Source organism: Camelus bactrianus, chromosome 15, assembly GCF_048773025.1.
Source record: "Camelus bactrianus isolate YW-2024 breed Bactrian camel chromosome 15, ASM4877302v1, whole genome shotgun sequence".
In the NCBI taxonomy this organism is placed as follows: domain Eukaryota; kingdom Metazoa; phylum Chordata; class Mammalia; order Artiodactyla; family Camelidae; genus Camelus; species Camelus bactrianus.
Window position 1 is genome coordinate 20,469,099 of NC_133553.1, and position 17,925 is coordinate 20,487,023.

Below are 17,925 nucleotides of genomic sequence, written 5' to 3' on the forward strand. Positions count from 1 at the left end.
GTCTAAAGAAGAGGTAGCAATAATTGTGGATGACTTTTAAGAGACTCTAAAGCAGTAATTCTCACACTGCGCTCGCCTAGGCATAACCCGCATGCTTGTGAGTGCTGTGTCCTCTCATCTCTGGAGATTTGATTCCATAGGAGTGGACAATTTTCACGAGCTCCTGCTGGTTTTCTCCAGCTTTCTCTCAGGCCAGATCTAGAGTAACATTGCTCTAAACCCCTCGTTAGTCAGCCCTGGTGTGGTTTAGAATCACCGGGAGCTCAGGGGAGGTAGGGGGGCGTCATCAGGATGCATTCCCTCCCCCCGCCAGCTGGGGTTCTGGTTTCCTGGGGATGGGGCTACATCCGGGAATAGAGTTTTAAATTTAAAATTTTTTATTTGATTGATTGATTGATTGATGTATAGTCAGTTTACAATGTTGTATCAATTTCTTTAATGTGTCACGGTTTAACATGTAGCTCTAAATGTAGGGGCGATTTTGTGTCAAAAAAAAGTATAGTAACGAATTCTTGATATTTTGAATACTCCAAGAACATATCATGAGTCATGCTCATGCTGCTTTCTAGAGTGGGCAGGGATGACTCATGACAAGCAGTGGGTACCAGCTTCTGGTCCCCTTGAGATTTTTAATCTGAAATTAGCTTTCAAGGCTGGGGTGGGGAGAGGGGCACAGGTGGATCAGTACTGCCTCCAAGTGGTAAAACAGTGGTGATGGCTCGAATGCAGCTGCAGCTTGTCTCCAGAAACCCCTGTTCATCTATTGGAATGTGTAGATAACGGTGGTGATGATGCGGGTCTCGGTGGCTACCATTTATTGGACCCAAATTCTGCACTTTACGTATATTCTCTTTAGTCCTGATCAAACCACCTTCCAGAGTAGATTTTATTACCCCGCTGTAAAGGTGAAAGAGGTAATTAAGGCTTAGGGAGCTAAAACTCGGACATTTGCACAACTTTGGAATGAAATATTTACAGAGGATGACAGGATACTTCCTTAAGCCCAGATACTTTACTAGATGCTAAAACCCTTTGTAAAATTGTGATTTAAAAAAAAAAATAACAAATGAGTGTTCTCCAAATCAAGGGAACGTTTTATGGAAGCTTGCCCTAGTGACAGCCTAATCTGTACTCTGAATGTTGTCTAGGTATCTTATCCAACTCTGGGCCCCCCAAAAAGCGCCACAAAGGGTGGTCTCCAGAATCTCCATCAGCTGCAGACGGCGGCTACCCCCAGGGTGGTGGGAACAGAGCTAAGTATGGTAAGTGGCAATAGCCTTGCCCCAAATCCAAGGCTTGGGTACTAGTGGTGGTGGTGCCACTGGCTGTGTGTGTGTGAACACTTTTGTGTATATTGGCGAGAAAGTTCTACAGAGACAGGGCTGGGTATAACAAAAGACTCTCTTTCTTATATATTAGACTTGTTTAACAAAGCCCAGGATCCCTACACAGTATTGAATTCCCTGATCCTAGAGGAATTAAAAAAAAGCTTACCTGTCACTTGGCAGGGCTATTAAAGAGGAGGAAACAGGTTGTTTGGTGGGGAAGGTTGGACCCAGGGACCTTAATGCTGCTTTTGACTGTAGGAATCTGTGATTCCCAGGCTGGGTGCCCCTGAAAATGGGGAGAGGGTCCAGTTGAGGCAGATCTATTGGCTGGTCTGACATCAGATCTGCCAGAGGCAGATTCTTTGTCTGATGTATTTTCCTAACGCTCTTGGCGTGTTTCTAGAGAATGCAGGCGTGACCTGCATGCCCCAGGTTGGCTTGGTGGGACCGGCCTCAGTCACCTTTCCCGTCGTGGCCTCCGGAGAACCAGTGTCTGTTCCTGACAACTTGCTGAAAATATGCAAGGCCAAGCCGGTGATCTTTAAAGGCAAGTACAGTGGTGTGACAAGTGGTGGAGGTCAGGGAGCCCAAGGAACACTCGAGAAACACTGACACGTCGTTCCAGTCTGACTCCATGCCCAGGGTGTCCTCCTAGAAAAACTCAAAAACTCTTTCTAGAGCAACGAAAGAGCTAAGCAGACCAGTCACTGGGATGGCCCCTGACCAGATGCCAAGAGTGGCAGAGCTTGTCACGGTTTCCATGACAAGCCCGGGTGAAGTGGTCCAGTTCTGTGATGCCCAAGTGCTTGTTCATTTGTTCTTTCAATTAGTCACTCCCCCAGCCACACTAGGCCCCTGCGACGGGAACAGGCCCAGGGCTGAGCACCACGGAGAAGGGCACCAGCCCCTTGCTGATTTACCAGACCCTGGGCTGGCGGGTTGTCCTGTGGCCAGTGGTATTTTTTGACTATGAAATCTGACTTTGATTGTGCAAAGGTGGCCATGGTCACCACGCAGAAGCATAAAACAAGACCAGATTGGATCTCTGTTCTGTGTCAGTGGGCTCATGGCTGCTGGCGGAGATAGATTTGTGGCTCAGCTAAGGAAATCCTGTTCTAATGAAGTGAGAGCCCTTGGAATGTGAGGGTTCGGTGGACTTGTTTGATGATAGTGCTCGCCGGTGCTGTGTGCTGGCATGGGGTCACACACACACACACAACCACAAACACATACACGTGTGCACATACAATCAGGTCCTTCTTAAATAAGTCAACACCGTATTTGGTATCACATTTTGGGGAATAGAGAAGAGAGGGTGGAAGTAAACTAGGAGAGGTATCTTACCATTAATTAAGAAATAAGAGAGAGCAAACCTTTCTTTTTTCCTAAAAAAACCAAACAATGGGCAGGGTGTGAATCTGGGTTTTAAACTGGACGTCAGGCAGGGCCAGGAATCCCATTGGGCCCTATTGGGTAGCTACGATGAAGGTCAACATTCAATTACTTTCTTTTTTTTTTTAATAGAGGTACAAGGGATTGAACCTAGGACCTTGTGCATGCTAAGCACGTGCTCTACCACTGAGCTGTACCCTCTCCCTTCACCTCCCATTACATATTTTCTTTACATGGTTGCTGTATGTCTGTGGTAGGCCAAGGAACACAGAAAACAGCAAGGCAGGACTGGGGGACAACCCTACTTGGTATAATATGACTGGTGAACAAGCAAGACTAGCCAGGCGCCTCAGGGAAGTTGGGGTGGGGGTCCGGCAGACCTGTGTCCAACAGCTGATGATCCCAGATTGAGACCATCTCTGCTCCTCACGTCACTGCACTTCCCACACCTTGGTTAAGCCGCCCTCCTCTTTGTAACTTCTGTGCTTCCCGAGCTCCTTTCCCTGTACCATCTGATCAAACCCCACTTGTGCTGTAAGACCCAACCCTGTGCCTCCTCCAGGAAGCCGCCTGAGATTCCCTTTAATCTGGGCCCCTTAGTAGCTTCTTTTTGCCTCTTTTATGACAAATAGCATACTCTTCCTTTAATAGTGATTCTTTATGTTGCTTCTTTTAAACCATAATATTCTTGACCAGTGCTGCCCACATTGTGGTACCTGGATGAGCAAGACCAGCGTCACCCAGGACCTTCTTAGAGGAGTGAATTCCTGGGGCCATCCCAGAGTCAGAGTCAGGCCCTCTTCCTGAATCAGAAGCTCTGTGATGGGGCCCAGCAATCTGTGTTTTAGGAAAGCCTGTCAGGGGACCCTCATGCACCCTTAGGTTTGGGAAGCAATTTCCTTGAGGACGTAAACTATGTCTCCATCACTGGATTTTCCCACAGAGCCGAGCATGATGCCCGCACACAGCCCACAGCGGGCATCCAGTAAGTGTGTGCGTGGTGAATACATGGAGATCTTCTGAGTACAGGATGCCACACACACACCTGCACATTTGATCATCTTCGCAACCCCATGAGGATTTGATATCGTCACCCCATTTTACAAATGTGGAGACCGAGGCTTAGGGAAGTTAAGCTGCTTGCTTAGGGTAACATAGTTAATAAATGGTGCAGAAGTGATTTGGACCTGGCCTGGGCTCTCCAGCCTCTGAGAATTGCCATTAGAATTAATCTTGTAATGGTTGCTAAAGCTTTTGTCACATTCTGTCGTTATTTGGAGTCTCTAGTCTGTTCAGTGATGTATTTTTCTAACTCAGCTTGCCAGAGAGTCCTGGGAGGCTGGGAGGCAGACTCCAACAGTGGGAGCTGGGCAGGGCCGGGCCAGCACAGGCCTGGCAGAGAGCTGGAAGGTACCGCCCACGTGGAGTTTCTAGGGTTAGAGCCAATGGAGCAGCCCAGGCGATGGCTGTTTGGCTTTGGCGGTTCTGTCTGGGCCCTGGCTCGCTCAGCTATAAAGTAAGGGATTGGACTAAATGAACAAGCAAATGGTACAGCCCCGTCAGGTATCAGAGCAGGTGCACAAGTCAGCAAGGGCTGGGAGTTCTAAATTTCCCCGAGCAGGAGCACTTGAGTTACCCCAGGTGCAGCTAGCCTGCATGCTTTTGTTCTCTTCAATTCAGAGACCCCACCCCCACATGTGGGGGCCACACGTTGTGCCCAAGGCCATTGCCAGGCGGGCACTGCTTCTTCTCCCCCCAGGTCACGGCAACTTCCCGTACCTCTGTGGGAACCTGAATGACGTGGTCGTGAGCCCTCTCCTGTACACGTGCTACCAGAACTCCCAGTCCATCTCCAGGGCATATGAACAACACGGGGCCTCCACCATCCAGCCCATCTCAGAGGAGATGCAGCTCCTGCTCACCGTCTACTATCTTGTCCAGCTGGGTGAGTCTCCTCCCATTTTGTGGGAACCACTGGCAGAATAATTGCATAAGCCTTGCTCGCTGACCATCACTCAGAGCCCTTGTGAAGCCGCCTCTGTTACCAGGTCCTGTGGTGGTCACCCCTCCACCACCCACCCCCGAGGGTCTGAAGGTCAGGATCTCCAGTGAGGATTCAATAATGATTTCCCTGCCATTCTAGGTGCAGAGGTAGAGCAGGAATAAAACACAGGCTCTGCCCTCAAGGAGACTGTGTTCTAGAGGGAGAGAGAAACAATGGACAAGTGGAAAGTAAACTGAATGAAGATGGGGTGTATGTCTGTGGGGCTGATTCAGGAAAGGCCTCTGTGAGGAGGTGGCGTTTGAGTGGTGAGTGATGAAAAGGAGCTGGCCTTGTGAGGAGCTGAGGCAGGCAGAAGAGGGGAGAGAGGTGAGGGCCTCGGGGCAGGAGGGAACGAGGAGCCCCAGGTCAGTGGGAGCCAGAGCGGCTTCAGAGTGAGAGCATGAGGGCAAGGGTGCCGTCAGAGAGGGGACAGGGCCTCAGGCTAAGATCAGGAGTTCATATATATTTTTTTTAATTGAAGTATAGTTGATTTACAATATTGGGTTAGTTTCTGGTGGACAGCATAGTGATTCATTCATGTATACATATATACACACACACACACTCCTTTTTATATTCTTTTTCACTACTGGCTATTGTTCCCTGTGCTATGCAGTAGGACCTTGTCATTTAGGAGTTCATATTTGAGACCCACTGAGAAATAACTTGTATCAGTCAGCTCAGGTGGCCATAACAACATATCTCAGACTGAGGGGCTTAAACAGCAGCGATGAATTCTGTCCTGATTCTATAGGCTGAAAGTCTGAGATCCTGGTGGCAGGCTGGTTGGGCTCTGGGGGTCCTCTCTTCCTGGCTTGCAGACGGCCACCTTTGAGCCATGTCATCCCGTGGCCTTTCCTTGGTGTGTGTGTGTGGTGGGGGATGGAGAGGGAGCTCCGGTGTCTCTTCCTCTTCTTAAAGGGCCACCAGTCCTACTGGATTAGGGCCCCACCCTCCTGACCTCCCTTAACCGTAGCTACTTCTTTAAAGGCCCTGTTGCCAAATACAATCACACTGGGGGCTAAGCCTTCAACATAGGAGTTTGGGGGGAACACAATTCAGTCCATAGCTCCCCTGGAGCACTGTAGGCGGATGTGATCTGACTGTCATTTCTAGACCACGTGGGCTGCCACGTGCAGCAGATGGTGCAGGGGTGGTGCCGTCGTCCCAGTGAAGGCAGGTGGTGGCTTGGGCCACTGAGGGGCACAGGGGAGCGATGCTGGATATATTCTGAAGGTGAGCATGGTGGGCTGTCTGTCTGAGGGGGCCAGGGAAGGAGGGGACTTGCCTTTTGGCCTGAGCAGCCAGGTAAGCTATGGAGCTGAAGGATGAGCAAAAAGCCCCATTTCAGCAATTTCAAGTGTGAGCTGCTGGTGGGACGGCCACAGGGGCTGAGTCAAGGATTTGGGTGGGCAGGTCTTGAGCCTCAGGGAGAGGTTGCAGCTACAAATTTAGGATATGTGGGCTCAGGGACAGTGGTGAGACTGGAGGAGAGCCTGGGAATGGTGATGGATGGAGGAGGGCACCGAGGTTTGAGCTCTGGGACACGCAACATTCAGAGACCTGGAGGAGACAGAGGGAGCCAGGAGAGGGGGAAACCTCCAGGTCAGGAATCTGGGAAAATGTGTATGTGTTCTCTTTCTCACTCTCACTCACAATCCACATCCATTCCACTGGTAGGCTGGGCCTCATCCTGAATCCAACCTTGCCCACCCTCTCCATCACTGCCTTCCTTGCCCAGGGCACCACTCTTCCCCACTATTCTCCATGTCTGTTAAATTGTGAGTCCAGTCATATATTTTCTCTGCTCGGAGCTCTCCAGTGGTTTCCCATCAAATGCTCAACCCGCACACGTTCCAGGGCCCAAGTGACAGGCCCCACCTCCTGCTCCCCTCTGCTTCCTCTGCTCCAGCCCCACAGTCCCTCCCTAGCCCACCGATCTCGGTCCCATGCAGGCATCTTGTGCCTGCTGTTCCTTCCCTGAGAAATGATCTTGCCCCAGGACATTTGCGTGACTCACTCCCTCCTGTCATCCGAGTTTCACTTCACATGTCACCTCATGTCTCCTTCTCAGAGAGGCCTTATCATTATCGTGGGTAAGACAGCATTGCCCCCTCCCCAGACCCCTGGGGTGCTGTCCCCTCTTCCCTTTTACCCATCCACTCAGAGCACTACACTCCTGGAAATTATACTGTGTATCTGTTTAAGTCCACCTCCCCATTTAGGATGGAAGCTCTGTGAGATCAGGAATGTTGATCTCAGTCACTTGTGTGTGTCCAGTAGCAGAAAGCTGGCACTCATCCAGGAGATGTTGAAGGAACAGATAAATATTGAATCAGAAGCTGGTGAAGCAAAGCATTTCAGGGAGAGGGACCAATCAACTGAGGTAGCAGCCAAGAGTTGAGTGCAGACTGGTTATTGACCGTTGGCTTTGGGCATGTGTAAGCCATTGGCAACCTTGATGGTGATGTATGAGGAAGCTGGAGACAAGACCGTATTGGGTTATGTGGATGAGAGAGCATGGAGGTGAGGAAACAAGAATGGTGGCAAGTGCAGACAGCTCTTCCAGAGCTTTGCTGGGTGGTGGTGGTTCTGGAAGGGGATGTGGGCTCCAGGGAAAGATTTTAAAGACAGGAGATAGAACAGCTTATCTAATCGAATTTTGGCACAGCCCCATGAGTAGGCGTTATGACCCCCATTTTTTCCGATCAGAAAACTGTATCTTAAGAGAGCCCAAGGCTCCACAGCTGGTGCTGGGTGGGGCTGGATGGGAGCACGTCTTCTAAATCAAAGCATAGTGCTCCTTCCTCCAGCTCATCCAATTAAAAAATTTGGACATATAAACCAGAAAATACCTGTAGGAAACGAATGTTGAAAGTATCCAGTCTCCCTAGTTATCCAAGAGGTACAAAATTAATAAATCAAACAGGCACTGTTTTTCTCTATTAAATTAATGATAGCAACCCAAACAATGGCATCCGGTGGAGCTAAGGGTGCCGTGGAACGATGTTTGTCATGTGTCGTTAACGTCATGGTAAGTTGACACGTTTAGACCGCCTGGAAACAGTCTATTTGATGATATGTGTTAGTCGGCTCTGTTTTGCACATTTAGGCTCAGGAAGTTAGGTCCTAGACATAAAGCTGTATATTGCGGAAGTATTTATAAAGGTGCTCATGTGGAAGCAATCCAAGGGTCAACAGTAGATCAACATGGCTAAGCCAGTGATGGCACCTCCGTGTCGTGGGAGGTCACGTGCCCATTAGGAGTGCTGTTTGTGAAGACTGTAAATGTCCCAGAAACAAGACGATGGTGTGATGGTGAGGAAAGCAGACAAGCCCTGAAGTCGTATACTCACGATCACTACAGCTATTTATAACCTGCATGTGGGGGGAGAAAAGACAAATACACAAAAATAGTAGTGCTTCTGTTAGGTTGGTGAGATTAGGGCTGCTTTTGTAGCCACCGCTATATTTCCCAGCAGTCTGTAATGCAATTTAACATTCATAACTTAGATGGTGTTATTTTAAAATTCGTTTACACGCATTTCCGCCGAATGGCCCCACCGTGTCTGTACGATGCCGCCGCGTGGGGCGCGCGCTGAAGCCTCTTCCGCCCGCCTTGTCGTTGGCAGCGGCCGACCAGGTGCCCCTGATGGAGGACCTGGAGCAGATCTTCCTGCGCTCCTGGCGCGAGTCGCACCTGACGGAGATCCGGCAGTACCAGCAGGCGCCGCCGCAGCCCTTCCCGCCGGCGCCCAGCGCCGTGGCCCCGGTCACCTCGGCGCAGCTGCCCTGGCTGGCCGGCCTGGCCGCCAGCTCCTGCAACGACAGCGTGCACATCATCGAGTGCACCTACTCCCTGGCCGAAGGCCTGTCCGAGATGTTCCGGCTGCTCGTCGAGGGCAAGCTGGCCAAGACCAACTATGTGGTGATCATCTGCGCCTGCCGGAACGCCACCATCGACTCCTGCATCGCTGTCACCGGTGAGGCTGGGCCCCGCCGCTTAGCCGGAGGAAAAGCAGCTGTGTCGATCCCCCGAAGCCCTCCTTGGTTGTTGCCCCTTTTCGTGGCCCAGGGCTCGCAGCAGGTTGGTTAGTAACTGCAATTAGCGCTCAGTAGCCCTTGGTGTGAGCCGCTGGTGCCCTGAGTAGTGTGCTGAGTGAAAATTCCATTCCTCCTCCCATGGAAGGTGAGCAATTCCCACTTCTCTAGAGAGACTGGGGGCAAGTGTGGAGTCTAGATAGACGCGCGGAAACCTGGGTTCCACGTGCACATGGTGATCAGTGGCTTAATGACACTGGCCCTCAGTTCCTTCAACTACCTGATGGAGATAAAAAAATAATGACCTTGGGAGGAAGGTATAGCTCAAGTGGTAGAGCACATGCTTAGCATGCATGAGGCCCTGGGTTCAATCCCCAGTACCTCCTCTAAAAATAAATAAATAAACCTGATTACTTCCCCCCAACCCTTGCAAAGCAAAAACAAAGCAAATAGTCTTTAAAAAAAAAAATGACCTTACGATGTTGTGTGGGTTCATGAGCCAGTTAACTAATTAATTATACAAACACTTATTGAAGCCCTATTGTGTGCAGCCGCGGTTCTGGGGCCTAGGGATATAGGAGGGAAGTCCCTGCTTTCGTGGAGTGTGCGTTCTGGTGGGGATGCAGACAGTGCAGAATGTCCCTGGTGGGAGGGTGAAGGGACGGAAGATTGCAGTTAATGGGGCTGCCTTCTCAGGGGGTCAGGAGGATCTCCCTCACAAGGTGACATTAGAGCAGGGACCTGAGAGAAATGAGGAAGCCAATTATGCTGACACTGGGGGCAGCTTCAGGGGTCCTCAAGACCATGAGGCACTGTCTTGGATGAGCTTGTAGAGGTGGGGAGATGTGGCCTGATTTTGGGTGTGTTTTGACGTTGGTGCCACCAGGGTTTGCTCATGGGTCCTGCGTGGAATGTGGGAGAAGCGAGGGCTCAAGGACCATGCTGATGGTTCTGGCCTGTATGGCTGGAATAACACAATTGCCATCTGTTGAGATGGGAAGAACTGCAGGAAAAGTGTGTGTTTTGTTTTTAAAAAAACTTTTCCATTGTTTATATGTGGTGGGAAGACGTGGCAGTAAAGTGGCAGTGGAACCAAGTGTTCTCTCTGGCCAGCTAGGCTTCAGCCAGCCAGTGGCCATGGTAAGTAGGCAATTGGATATAAAACCTGCAGTTCAGGGCAGGTTGGGTCTAAAGATTAAGGGCATAGTCAGCATTTATGGGACTTGAAAGCCAAGAAATGGATGCTCTGGCCATCCAGTAAGTGGAGAGTGAAAGAAGAGGTCAGAGGACTAGTCCTGTGAAAGGAAGAGAATGGTGTTTAGGAAGTCAAGGGAAGGATGTGTCAAGAAGGAAGGATGTGTCAAGAAGGAAGAGATGATGAATAGATCAGATGCTCCTTCTTCGGTCAAGTTAAGTTGAGGACTGAGAGTCTGTCAACGGGACAGTCCTTGATGACGCTGGCAGCGCAGTCTCTGTGGGGTGGTGGTTGATGAAGGACAAAGGCACCACTGAGTTGGGCTCTAGAGAGAGTGGGTGAAGTAACGAATACAGACAATTATTTTGAGAAGTTTTACCTTAAGAAGAATAGAGAAATGAGACAATAATTGGAGAGGGAATGGGATCAGGGTTTTGTTGGTGGGAAATGCAAGAGCATGTTGGACACTGGGAATGTGCACTGAGGGGAGAAGTGGATGGTGCAGGAGAGAGGAGGCAGTGGTTAGAAGGCAGAGTCCATGAGGTGGGGAGGGGATGGGCTACAGCGCACAGGTGGACATGTTGGCCCCAGATAGGCACGTGGTGGTTCTGAATGTGCGGAGGATGAGTCAGCACAGTGGGGTTTCTCCAGCCATGTCTGGCAGCTTGGGGACAGGTGTGGAACAGAAGGGGGGTTTGGCCAGTGAGAGTTGGGGCAAGGCTGTTGGGATGGATGCAAAGGAGTGATTATTGATGAACTGGGAATCCCAGTCCAAGAAGGGGCAGGAGGATAGGAAGGGAGTGAAGACAGGGAAATGTCCAGGAGCCTCCATGGACTTGAGAAGACTGGGGAGAATTCCTAGAAGCAGGCAGGTGTCAGAGATGGTTGGAGAGTGGGTGGCTGGAAGTGGAGGTTATAAAAAGCAGCATGGTTATCAATGACCAGGACGTCCAGGCCTTGCCCGGGCTGGCAGGTGGGTGACATGGAGAAGAGGACAGCTCCTTGGAAGAGGTCAGATGTACCGAGCACCTTTTATGTGCCAGATCATCCTCTGTGAGCACGTTACCCTGCATAATGACCCATGAATTCATTCTGACAGAGCAGTGCGAAGGCCTAATTCCAACTTCATTTTGTTAGAGAAAAAGAACACAAGAAAATTCTTAAGTCTGGCACTTTCTTAATTAAAGAGTCATGGGTACAAACAGATTTCTCAACTTAGATAAGTCTCTTAGTGAAGATTTTGAAACGTCATTCTTAACACGTTTGCATAATACTCGTGGATCTTCATGGGTCAGCTTGTAAATTTCAGGTGAGTTTTGGCTAATCAGTACACTCACTTCTTTGGCCTCTTATTTAAAAAAAAATACCACAGCTATTACACATTTTAAATCTGAGATATTTGTGTCTTTTAAAATTTATTTTAAAAATTCACGTTGTTCCTCTGCAGAGTCCCAGTTATTGCCCAGCCTTCTTTTATCCTAAACGTCTTCTGCATTTTTCATAAATTCTTTACATTGATTTGAGAAGTATATTCGGTAATAAACCTGGAGCCCCTGCTGTGTCGGGCATTGGGCTGAACGTTTTATAAACGCTGTCCTGTTTTATCATCACAACAGTACTGTGAAGTAGATAGTACCGTTGGCCACGTGTTCCGGATAAGGAAGCTGGGCTGTCCTAGGTTACACAGCTGGTTAAGTGGGGAGAGAGTCAGGTTCCAACGCCAGTACTGGGTGGTCCGTCTTATTATCCCAGCTGTTAAACTGGGCCAGGGTGGTGTGTGCCTTTATTCACGTCACCAGCACGAGCCCCTGCCCTCAGCCAGGCCTGGTGCTGGGCTTGGGGGTGGAGAGAGAGAGAGATGCCGACACAGACCCTGCCATAGGGGAGCTCATGTGCTAATTCTAAGCGAGGGGCCAAGTAAAAGTTGTTTGTTTTCCAGGAAAATACCAAGCCCGGATTCTCTCTGAGAGCCTTCTCACCCCAGCCGAATACCAGAAAGAAGTCAATTACGAGCTGGTTACGGGCAAAGTGGACTCACTGGGAGCCTTTTTCAGCACCCTCTGTCCAGGTAGGCTTGTAGTGAGACAGGTGCAAATTCAGAAATTGACAAGACAGAAGTAAACAAAGACACAAAGAGGGAGGACATCTTGGAGGCCGACCCCCGTGAGCCGCTGAGCCTGGCCTTGATTGACGCGTGCAGCCCGTGAAGGCTGCCCTTCCACTCTCTGTGTTAGCATTGCTGGCGGGTCTCTGGCTGACCAGCTTCCTGCTCCGGCTGTGGCTTCTCTAAGTGGGAGCTGTGTGGTTTCTGTCCTTTGGGGGCGCATGAGGGCCGGTGCCTGGTTCTCTACCTCTCTGGCACTGTCCACCACCACTCCTACCTCCCATCTGCATAGCTTGAAGCTTCTCATTGGCGATGTGTGTTCTCCGTGCCTCATTCTGTGCGTTGTATGCCTTGAGTGCCTATCTCCCTTCTCCTCCTGGCTACTCACCCTTCAGGACTCACCCCATTTCCTCCCAGAAACCTTCCCTGGCCCCTCCTTCTCCAGGATGGGCTCAGACCCCCACCTCCCAGCCTGTGGCCTCTTGCTCTTTCTTCTGTCCTCACACCGACTGCATCATAATGTAATTTTCTTTAGCACATCTGCCGTCCTGGGCTGTGGACTCCTCGACAGGATGGGCCATCCTGTCTCTGGTCCCCCAGGCCCTGGGTGGTGCCTGATACATGGGAGGTGATGCAAAACCCACATCTGTTATTCTCTCTGTTTTGGGCAGAGGGCGACATTGACATTTTGCTGGACAAATTTCATCAGGAAAATCAAGGCCACATTTCTTCCTCACTTACTGCCGCCTCTGTCACCAAATCAGCATCCCTGGATGTTGCCGGGACACCAGTGTGCACAAGTGAGTGATGCCAGGGAGCTGGCGGCCGAGGTCTGAGCTGGTGAGGCAGCCCCCAGGGGGCCCAGGAGCTGCAAGGGAGCAAAGTTAGAGGTACATCCAGCGGGCAAGGCGTCACCTCAGCATCAAAGTAGACTTAACATCCAATTTTAATTTTCGTCTTTAAGGACAGCAGTCTCATTTTACCCTGAAATGTACGTCTGTACACTTTTCCTGAGATGGCACATTTCTCTGGGTTGATTTCCAGTTTATATGTGCATTGTTAAAATATTTTAATCACTCTAAGTTCCTGAAGAGCTGTTATGGTCTCCTCCTCTTCCAGAGAAGCTGCAGCCTCTTTCAAAGTCCAGTCTCGGCATCAGCTCCCCTGGGAAGCCAAACTTGCCCCTCCAGGTAGAACAGGTCACTGCCTCTCTGCTCCCCGAGCGCTGTTTATCTTTTTATTTTTAAATTAGGAAAGGGGTGTGAAATGACCATCACGGTGTGTAGTCCAGAGCAGGTCCTCAATAAATATTGGTGTTTTCCCCATTCCTCTTCACCTGGTGCACTAGATGGGGGCCCACTGTCTGATTCCCTAGCAGAGGTCCAGGGCTGTAGCCATCTGCGTGCAGGTGTGTCTCACCTTTACGGGGACTCTGGTTCCAGGTTACCATCTGGAGCCTCACCACATCCGGCCCTTCCAGCTGGCCGTGGCCCAGAAGCTCCTCTCCCACGTGTGTTCAATTGCGGATTCCAGCACCCAAAACCTGGACTTGGGGTCTTTCGAGAAGGTGGACTTTCTGATTTGTATTCCGCCCTCCGAAGTGACCTACCAGCAGACTCTGCTCCATGTCTGGCATTCAGGTATGCACTTTTTGGGATGAATGTGGTGTCTGTTTACTTTCAGATTTGGATTTTAACACCATCTTTGCTTCTAAAGTAGACGAGGCAAGTAGTAACACCCCCTTTTCATAGCTCACAAAACGGATGCTCAGGGGAAGTGAATTGTCCATGATTTTAATAACTGTTGACTTGAATTTTCCCTCTGTCCCACTCAAGTCAGTGAACTATGTCCCAATAATCTGGCTTCAACTTAATGTATTTTCCCTGTGCCTTTAAAGGGATTAAACACCAACCACACAGAGAGTCAGTGTCTTCACTCAGGGGATTCACTTTGGAGTCCTCTAACCTACGGTCCGGCATTCGGGCCAGAGATAATTTTGCTTAGGGTGATGGGGAGGGAGACCTTTCCCTTTGCTTCAGTCACACGTGCCTGGGATCAGCTGCTTCCTGAAGCCAGCTTTGTCGTGCCCGCGTGGGCTGCTCTGTGCACCCCACACTGTGGAGCAGGCCCGCCTCCAGGCCCCTCTCCTGCACGACAGTCGTTGGCATGGGGGTCAGCCTCCCTGACTCACCTGCGTCTCCTGCATCCCCGTAGCCTCCGGGCCCAGCACCACGCCTGCCACATGGGAGGTGCTTGTTGTGTCTGCTGGTGGGTGATGGATTTTCACTGTGTTACAGGGGTTTTACTGGAGCTGGGCTTGGAAGAGGAGCACATGACCAAGCAGAGGGCCGAGCAGTACGTTCTGAAGCTCGATGCCGAGGCGCAGACAAAATTTAAGGCCTTTCTGCAAAACTCCTTTCAGAACCCACACACGCTCTTCGTCCTCATCCACGACCACGCCCACTGGGATCTTGTGAGGTTAGACTGACTTCGCACGTGTCAGGACTGAGCTCTCCCTTCTTTGGGTTAATCTGTATGGATAGTCCTTGGGACTGTGGGCACAAGACTTAAAGAGATGAATGACGTTGGGGGCTTGGCACCTGTGGGAGGATGCTGTGGAGGTATTTTAGACCTTGAGTCTGGAAGTTACCTAAAGCATCATCTAGTGCGGCCTCTGAAAGGTGCCGTCATGGAAACTATGCAAGGGGAGCATCTCGCTCAGCATCACGGGGCTGGCGTGGAGGTGGGAGGGGGTGAGCGGCAGAGCAGTGGGTGCCACACTGGCGCCGGGAAGGGCTCCTGACGGGACTTGCTCGGCCCAGACCCCTTCCTGGTGGAGCCTCACTGGCTCTGGACACCATGGGTCACAGCTGGTGCCCTTCCCAGGGTGATTTTACTTCTCAATTCAAATGAACGTAAATCTAGATGAATTTCAGGTGTCAAGCTTGGAGTCTGGCAGGATTCCTGGTGGTTTCCCAGGATGGGTCATCTCCATGAGCCCGGCCTGGGGTTGTGTGTTTAGACACCGCTGCTGGCACAGATGAGGATGGAAGGAAGATCATGGGTCGGATCTTAGAGGAAGGCTTTGATTTAGCTCAGGGTCAGAAGCTGAGGGCTGGCCAGGGCTGTTAAGCTTCACCTAGGTAAAGGGTTTACAATCAAGTGTCCATGTATGGGCATGGGGGAGTTTGATCATTCTGAATTATGTAGAGAGCTATATGGTGCAGATTCATTTGGGGGGTAGGTTTCTCAGAGTGGCTTCCTGCCACCCAAAAGGTGAAGTACTGATTTTTTTTCTATTCCCCTAGATTTACAGAAGAGAACGCTGAGGCCATTGTCCCACAGAGAAAGGCTGAGATGCGCTTGTCTCCTAGGCCCCTTGTCCAAAATGCTTCCCATTCCTGGTCCTATACTTTTACATTTAGTATAGAATTTATCATTTTATGTCCTCCCTGGATCATTTCAAGGTCAGTAGGACTTAAAATTTAAGGAGGCAGGTGCACGGTCAGATTGGGCCAGGGGAGAAAAGGCGACTCACTGCCAGCTCCAGGGCGAGCATCCCTGTCTGCGGACTGGATGGACTGTGTACCTTGCAGTCAGTTGCTATAGATACTGTTCCCCCAGTCAAGCTTTTAATAAGTCATGAGTATCGGGGGAGTCCCTGATCAGTCCCTGAAGTCCAGTCATTTTTTTTAAATTTTATTTTCCTAGTCACGGGGAGAGCCGTTCAATTGTTGGCAATTTGGGGGGCTTGTTGTCTGTTTATCCAACTGCTTGATCCTCATAAAATTCCGGAACAGGTCTCGTTATTCCACTTACCATTTCTTCTCCCCCTTTTCCTCCCCTCAGTAGCACCGTTCATAATCTCTATTCCCAAAGTGACCCGTCCGTGGGGCTGGTGGACAGATTGCTCAACTGCAGGGAGGTGAAGGAGGCCCCCAACATCGTCACCCTCCACGTGACTTCCTTCCCTTATGCGCTGCAGACGCAGCACACCCTCATCAGCCCTTACAACGAGATCCACTGGCCAGCCTCCTACAGTAACGTGAGTGCCCCTGGGCTGCTGGGCCCGGTGAGCCGCGACCTGGTGCCGGGAAGATTCTGTTCAGTAAAGCTTGGACTGACTAGCCTGGTTGGGGGTCAGTGGGTTCCAGCTCCTTGGATCTTTGATTCTCCCCACAGTTAGATTTAAACCCTCCTTGGTCTCTAGAAACCTTCCTGCAGTGCACTGATTGTCTTAGAACATGAAATGCAATGTGGTTGGTTTGTTTCTCTGGTGACAGAAGCTCCCCGAACAGCATTCTAAACACCTGCTCTCTCGGTGTTGGGCGTAGAGCCCTCTAGAGCTGTGGGGATTCAGGCTCCATGCAGGGTGACGCTAAGTTTGTCTAGAAGCCCTAGAAATGTTCCTGTTTTTCCTACCTCTGCATCCTTAAGCAGCAAGGTTCAAAATCTCCTTCCTCAAACTGAACCCACATCCACAAAACCTGGCAAGTTTTATTTCAGCTTTTCACCTGCCATTTTCTCATCAAAATAGAAGACACCAGTAATTCTGGTAATTTGGGAAATCTGGGTGGTTGGACTCTAGCTAATTACACAAACAATAAAGAGACAGCAAGTTCTGGACTTCTTTGGAGTGTCTCAGAGGCGTCTGAGGAACATCTGAAGGTGTTGATATGTGGCTTCGATCCAGAGTCAGAGGTGGGAACAGCAGTTTGTATGTGGTGCTTACGTGAGCCAGGCAGGCACTGTTCTAAGTGCTTTATCACAAGAGCTCATGTAAGATGCAGGTGCCAGGGGTGACTTCTGACTTACAAACGGGGACAATGAGGCAGAGGGAAATGGGTAAGTCACTTGCCTAAAGCCACGCAGCTAGAATGTTCTGGAGCCCGGGAAGTGAATCAGTCCAGCCAATTCCATGGTCCTCACACTTAGCCACTGTGCTGCTGGAGGGTGAAGCTCGTGCCTTTGTAATTCTAACGGCCTCCCCCAACTTTGCTCTGAAGTTTGATAATCTCTGATGTGGGTTTGGGGGGAATTTTGTCAGTGTGAGTAAAACTGGTTAGATAAAGGCATTTTTTTCTGCTGATTTAACAGCAGCTGAATGCAAGAGAGTTGATTTGCCTATTCCTAAAACCAGCTAAAATTGTTGGAAAGAAGCAATTTTAACAAAGGAAGTTGTGTGTTTAAAAAAAAAAAAAAAGACAAAACTGACAAAGGTACTGGGGTCAAATGAACCGAAAAGTCTCAGCTAATGGGGAGGCACCGGCCTTTACACAAGGAGTGCTCTGTGCTCTGGGTCTGCAGAGGAAAAGACATTTATAAAATGTCATCAGAGGGACTGCAGAGTCAGCCCAGTTTCGATCAAGATGCCCTTCCAGCTCTCCTGTGCACCTAGCATGTGACCCTCCCAGTCCCCTCAAATACAATGTGTCCATGACCCACGCGCTTCTCTGTTTTAGGGAGTAGAGCTGTATCATGAGAATAAGAGGTACTTCGGGCTGTCCGAGTTCATCGAGTCCACCCTCTCAGGACATAGCCTCCCCTTGCTCAGATACGACAGCTCCTTTGAGGCCATGGTCACCGCCTTGGGAAAAAGGTACACCTCTCTCTTGAAATTACTGACAATGCTCAGTAGTCAAGTACAAGGTGAGGAATGTGTAGCCAGGGAGTTCTGGGAAGGGGTCCATCTTCCTCCCTTCTTGGGTGACTCAGTCCCCCCCTTAAAGGGACCCTGGTTTCTTTCTCAACCTGCATTTTGTGACGGTGACATCTCTGTTGTGCTATTGCAGAACAACAGAAAATTTTAGAGATAAGAATG

At 50.2% G+C, this 17,925-nt stretch overlaps 1 protein-coding gene across 9 annotated transcripts in view; it reads left to right on the forward strand.

The window, feature by feature from the left end:
• GREB1 (growth regulating estrogen receptor binding 1) overlaps positions 1-17,925 on the forward strand; it is a 126,225-nt gene that overhangs the window by 77,262 nt on the left and 31,038 nt on the right. For 5 of the 9 annotated variants that reach the window (XM_074341670.1, XM_074341669.1, XM_074341662.1 and 2 more), the window contains 11 exons: positions 1,149-1,262; positions 1,732-1,875; positions 4,480-4,665; positions 8,397-8,747; positions 11,940-12,068; positions 12,776-12,904; positions 13,547-13,744; positions 14,402-14,582; positions 15,413-15,571; positions 15,954-16,149; positions 17,567-17,703. In XM_074341670.1, the coding sequence (XP_074197771.1) occupies positions 1,149-1,262; positions 1,732-1,875; positions 4,480-4,665; positions 8,397-8,747; positions 11,940-12,068; positions 12,776-12,904; positions 13,547-13,744; positions 14,402-14,582; positions 15,413-15,571; positions 15,954-16,149; positions 17,567-17,703 (1,924 nt within the window). Of the gene's footprint in view, positions 1-1,148; positions 1,263-1,731; positions 1,876-4,479; positions 4,666-8,396; positions 8,748-11,939; positions 12,069-12,775; positions 12,995-13,546; positions 13,745-14,401; positions 14,583-15,412; positions 15,572-15,953; positions 16,150-17,566; positions 17,704-17,925 lie in introns of those variants that run through there. The other 4 variants (XM_074341664.1, XM_074341663.1, XM_074341665.1 and 1 more) reach the window with 4 other exon arrangements.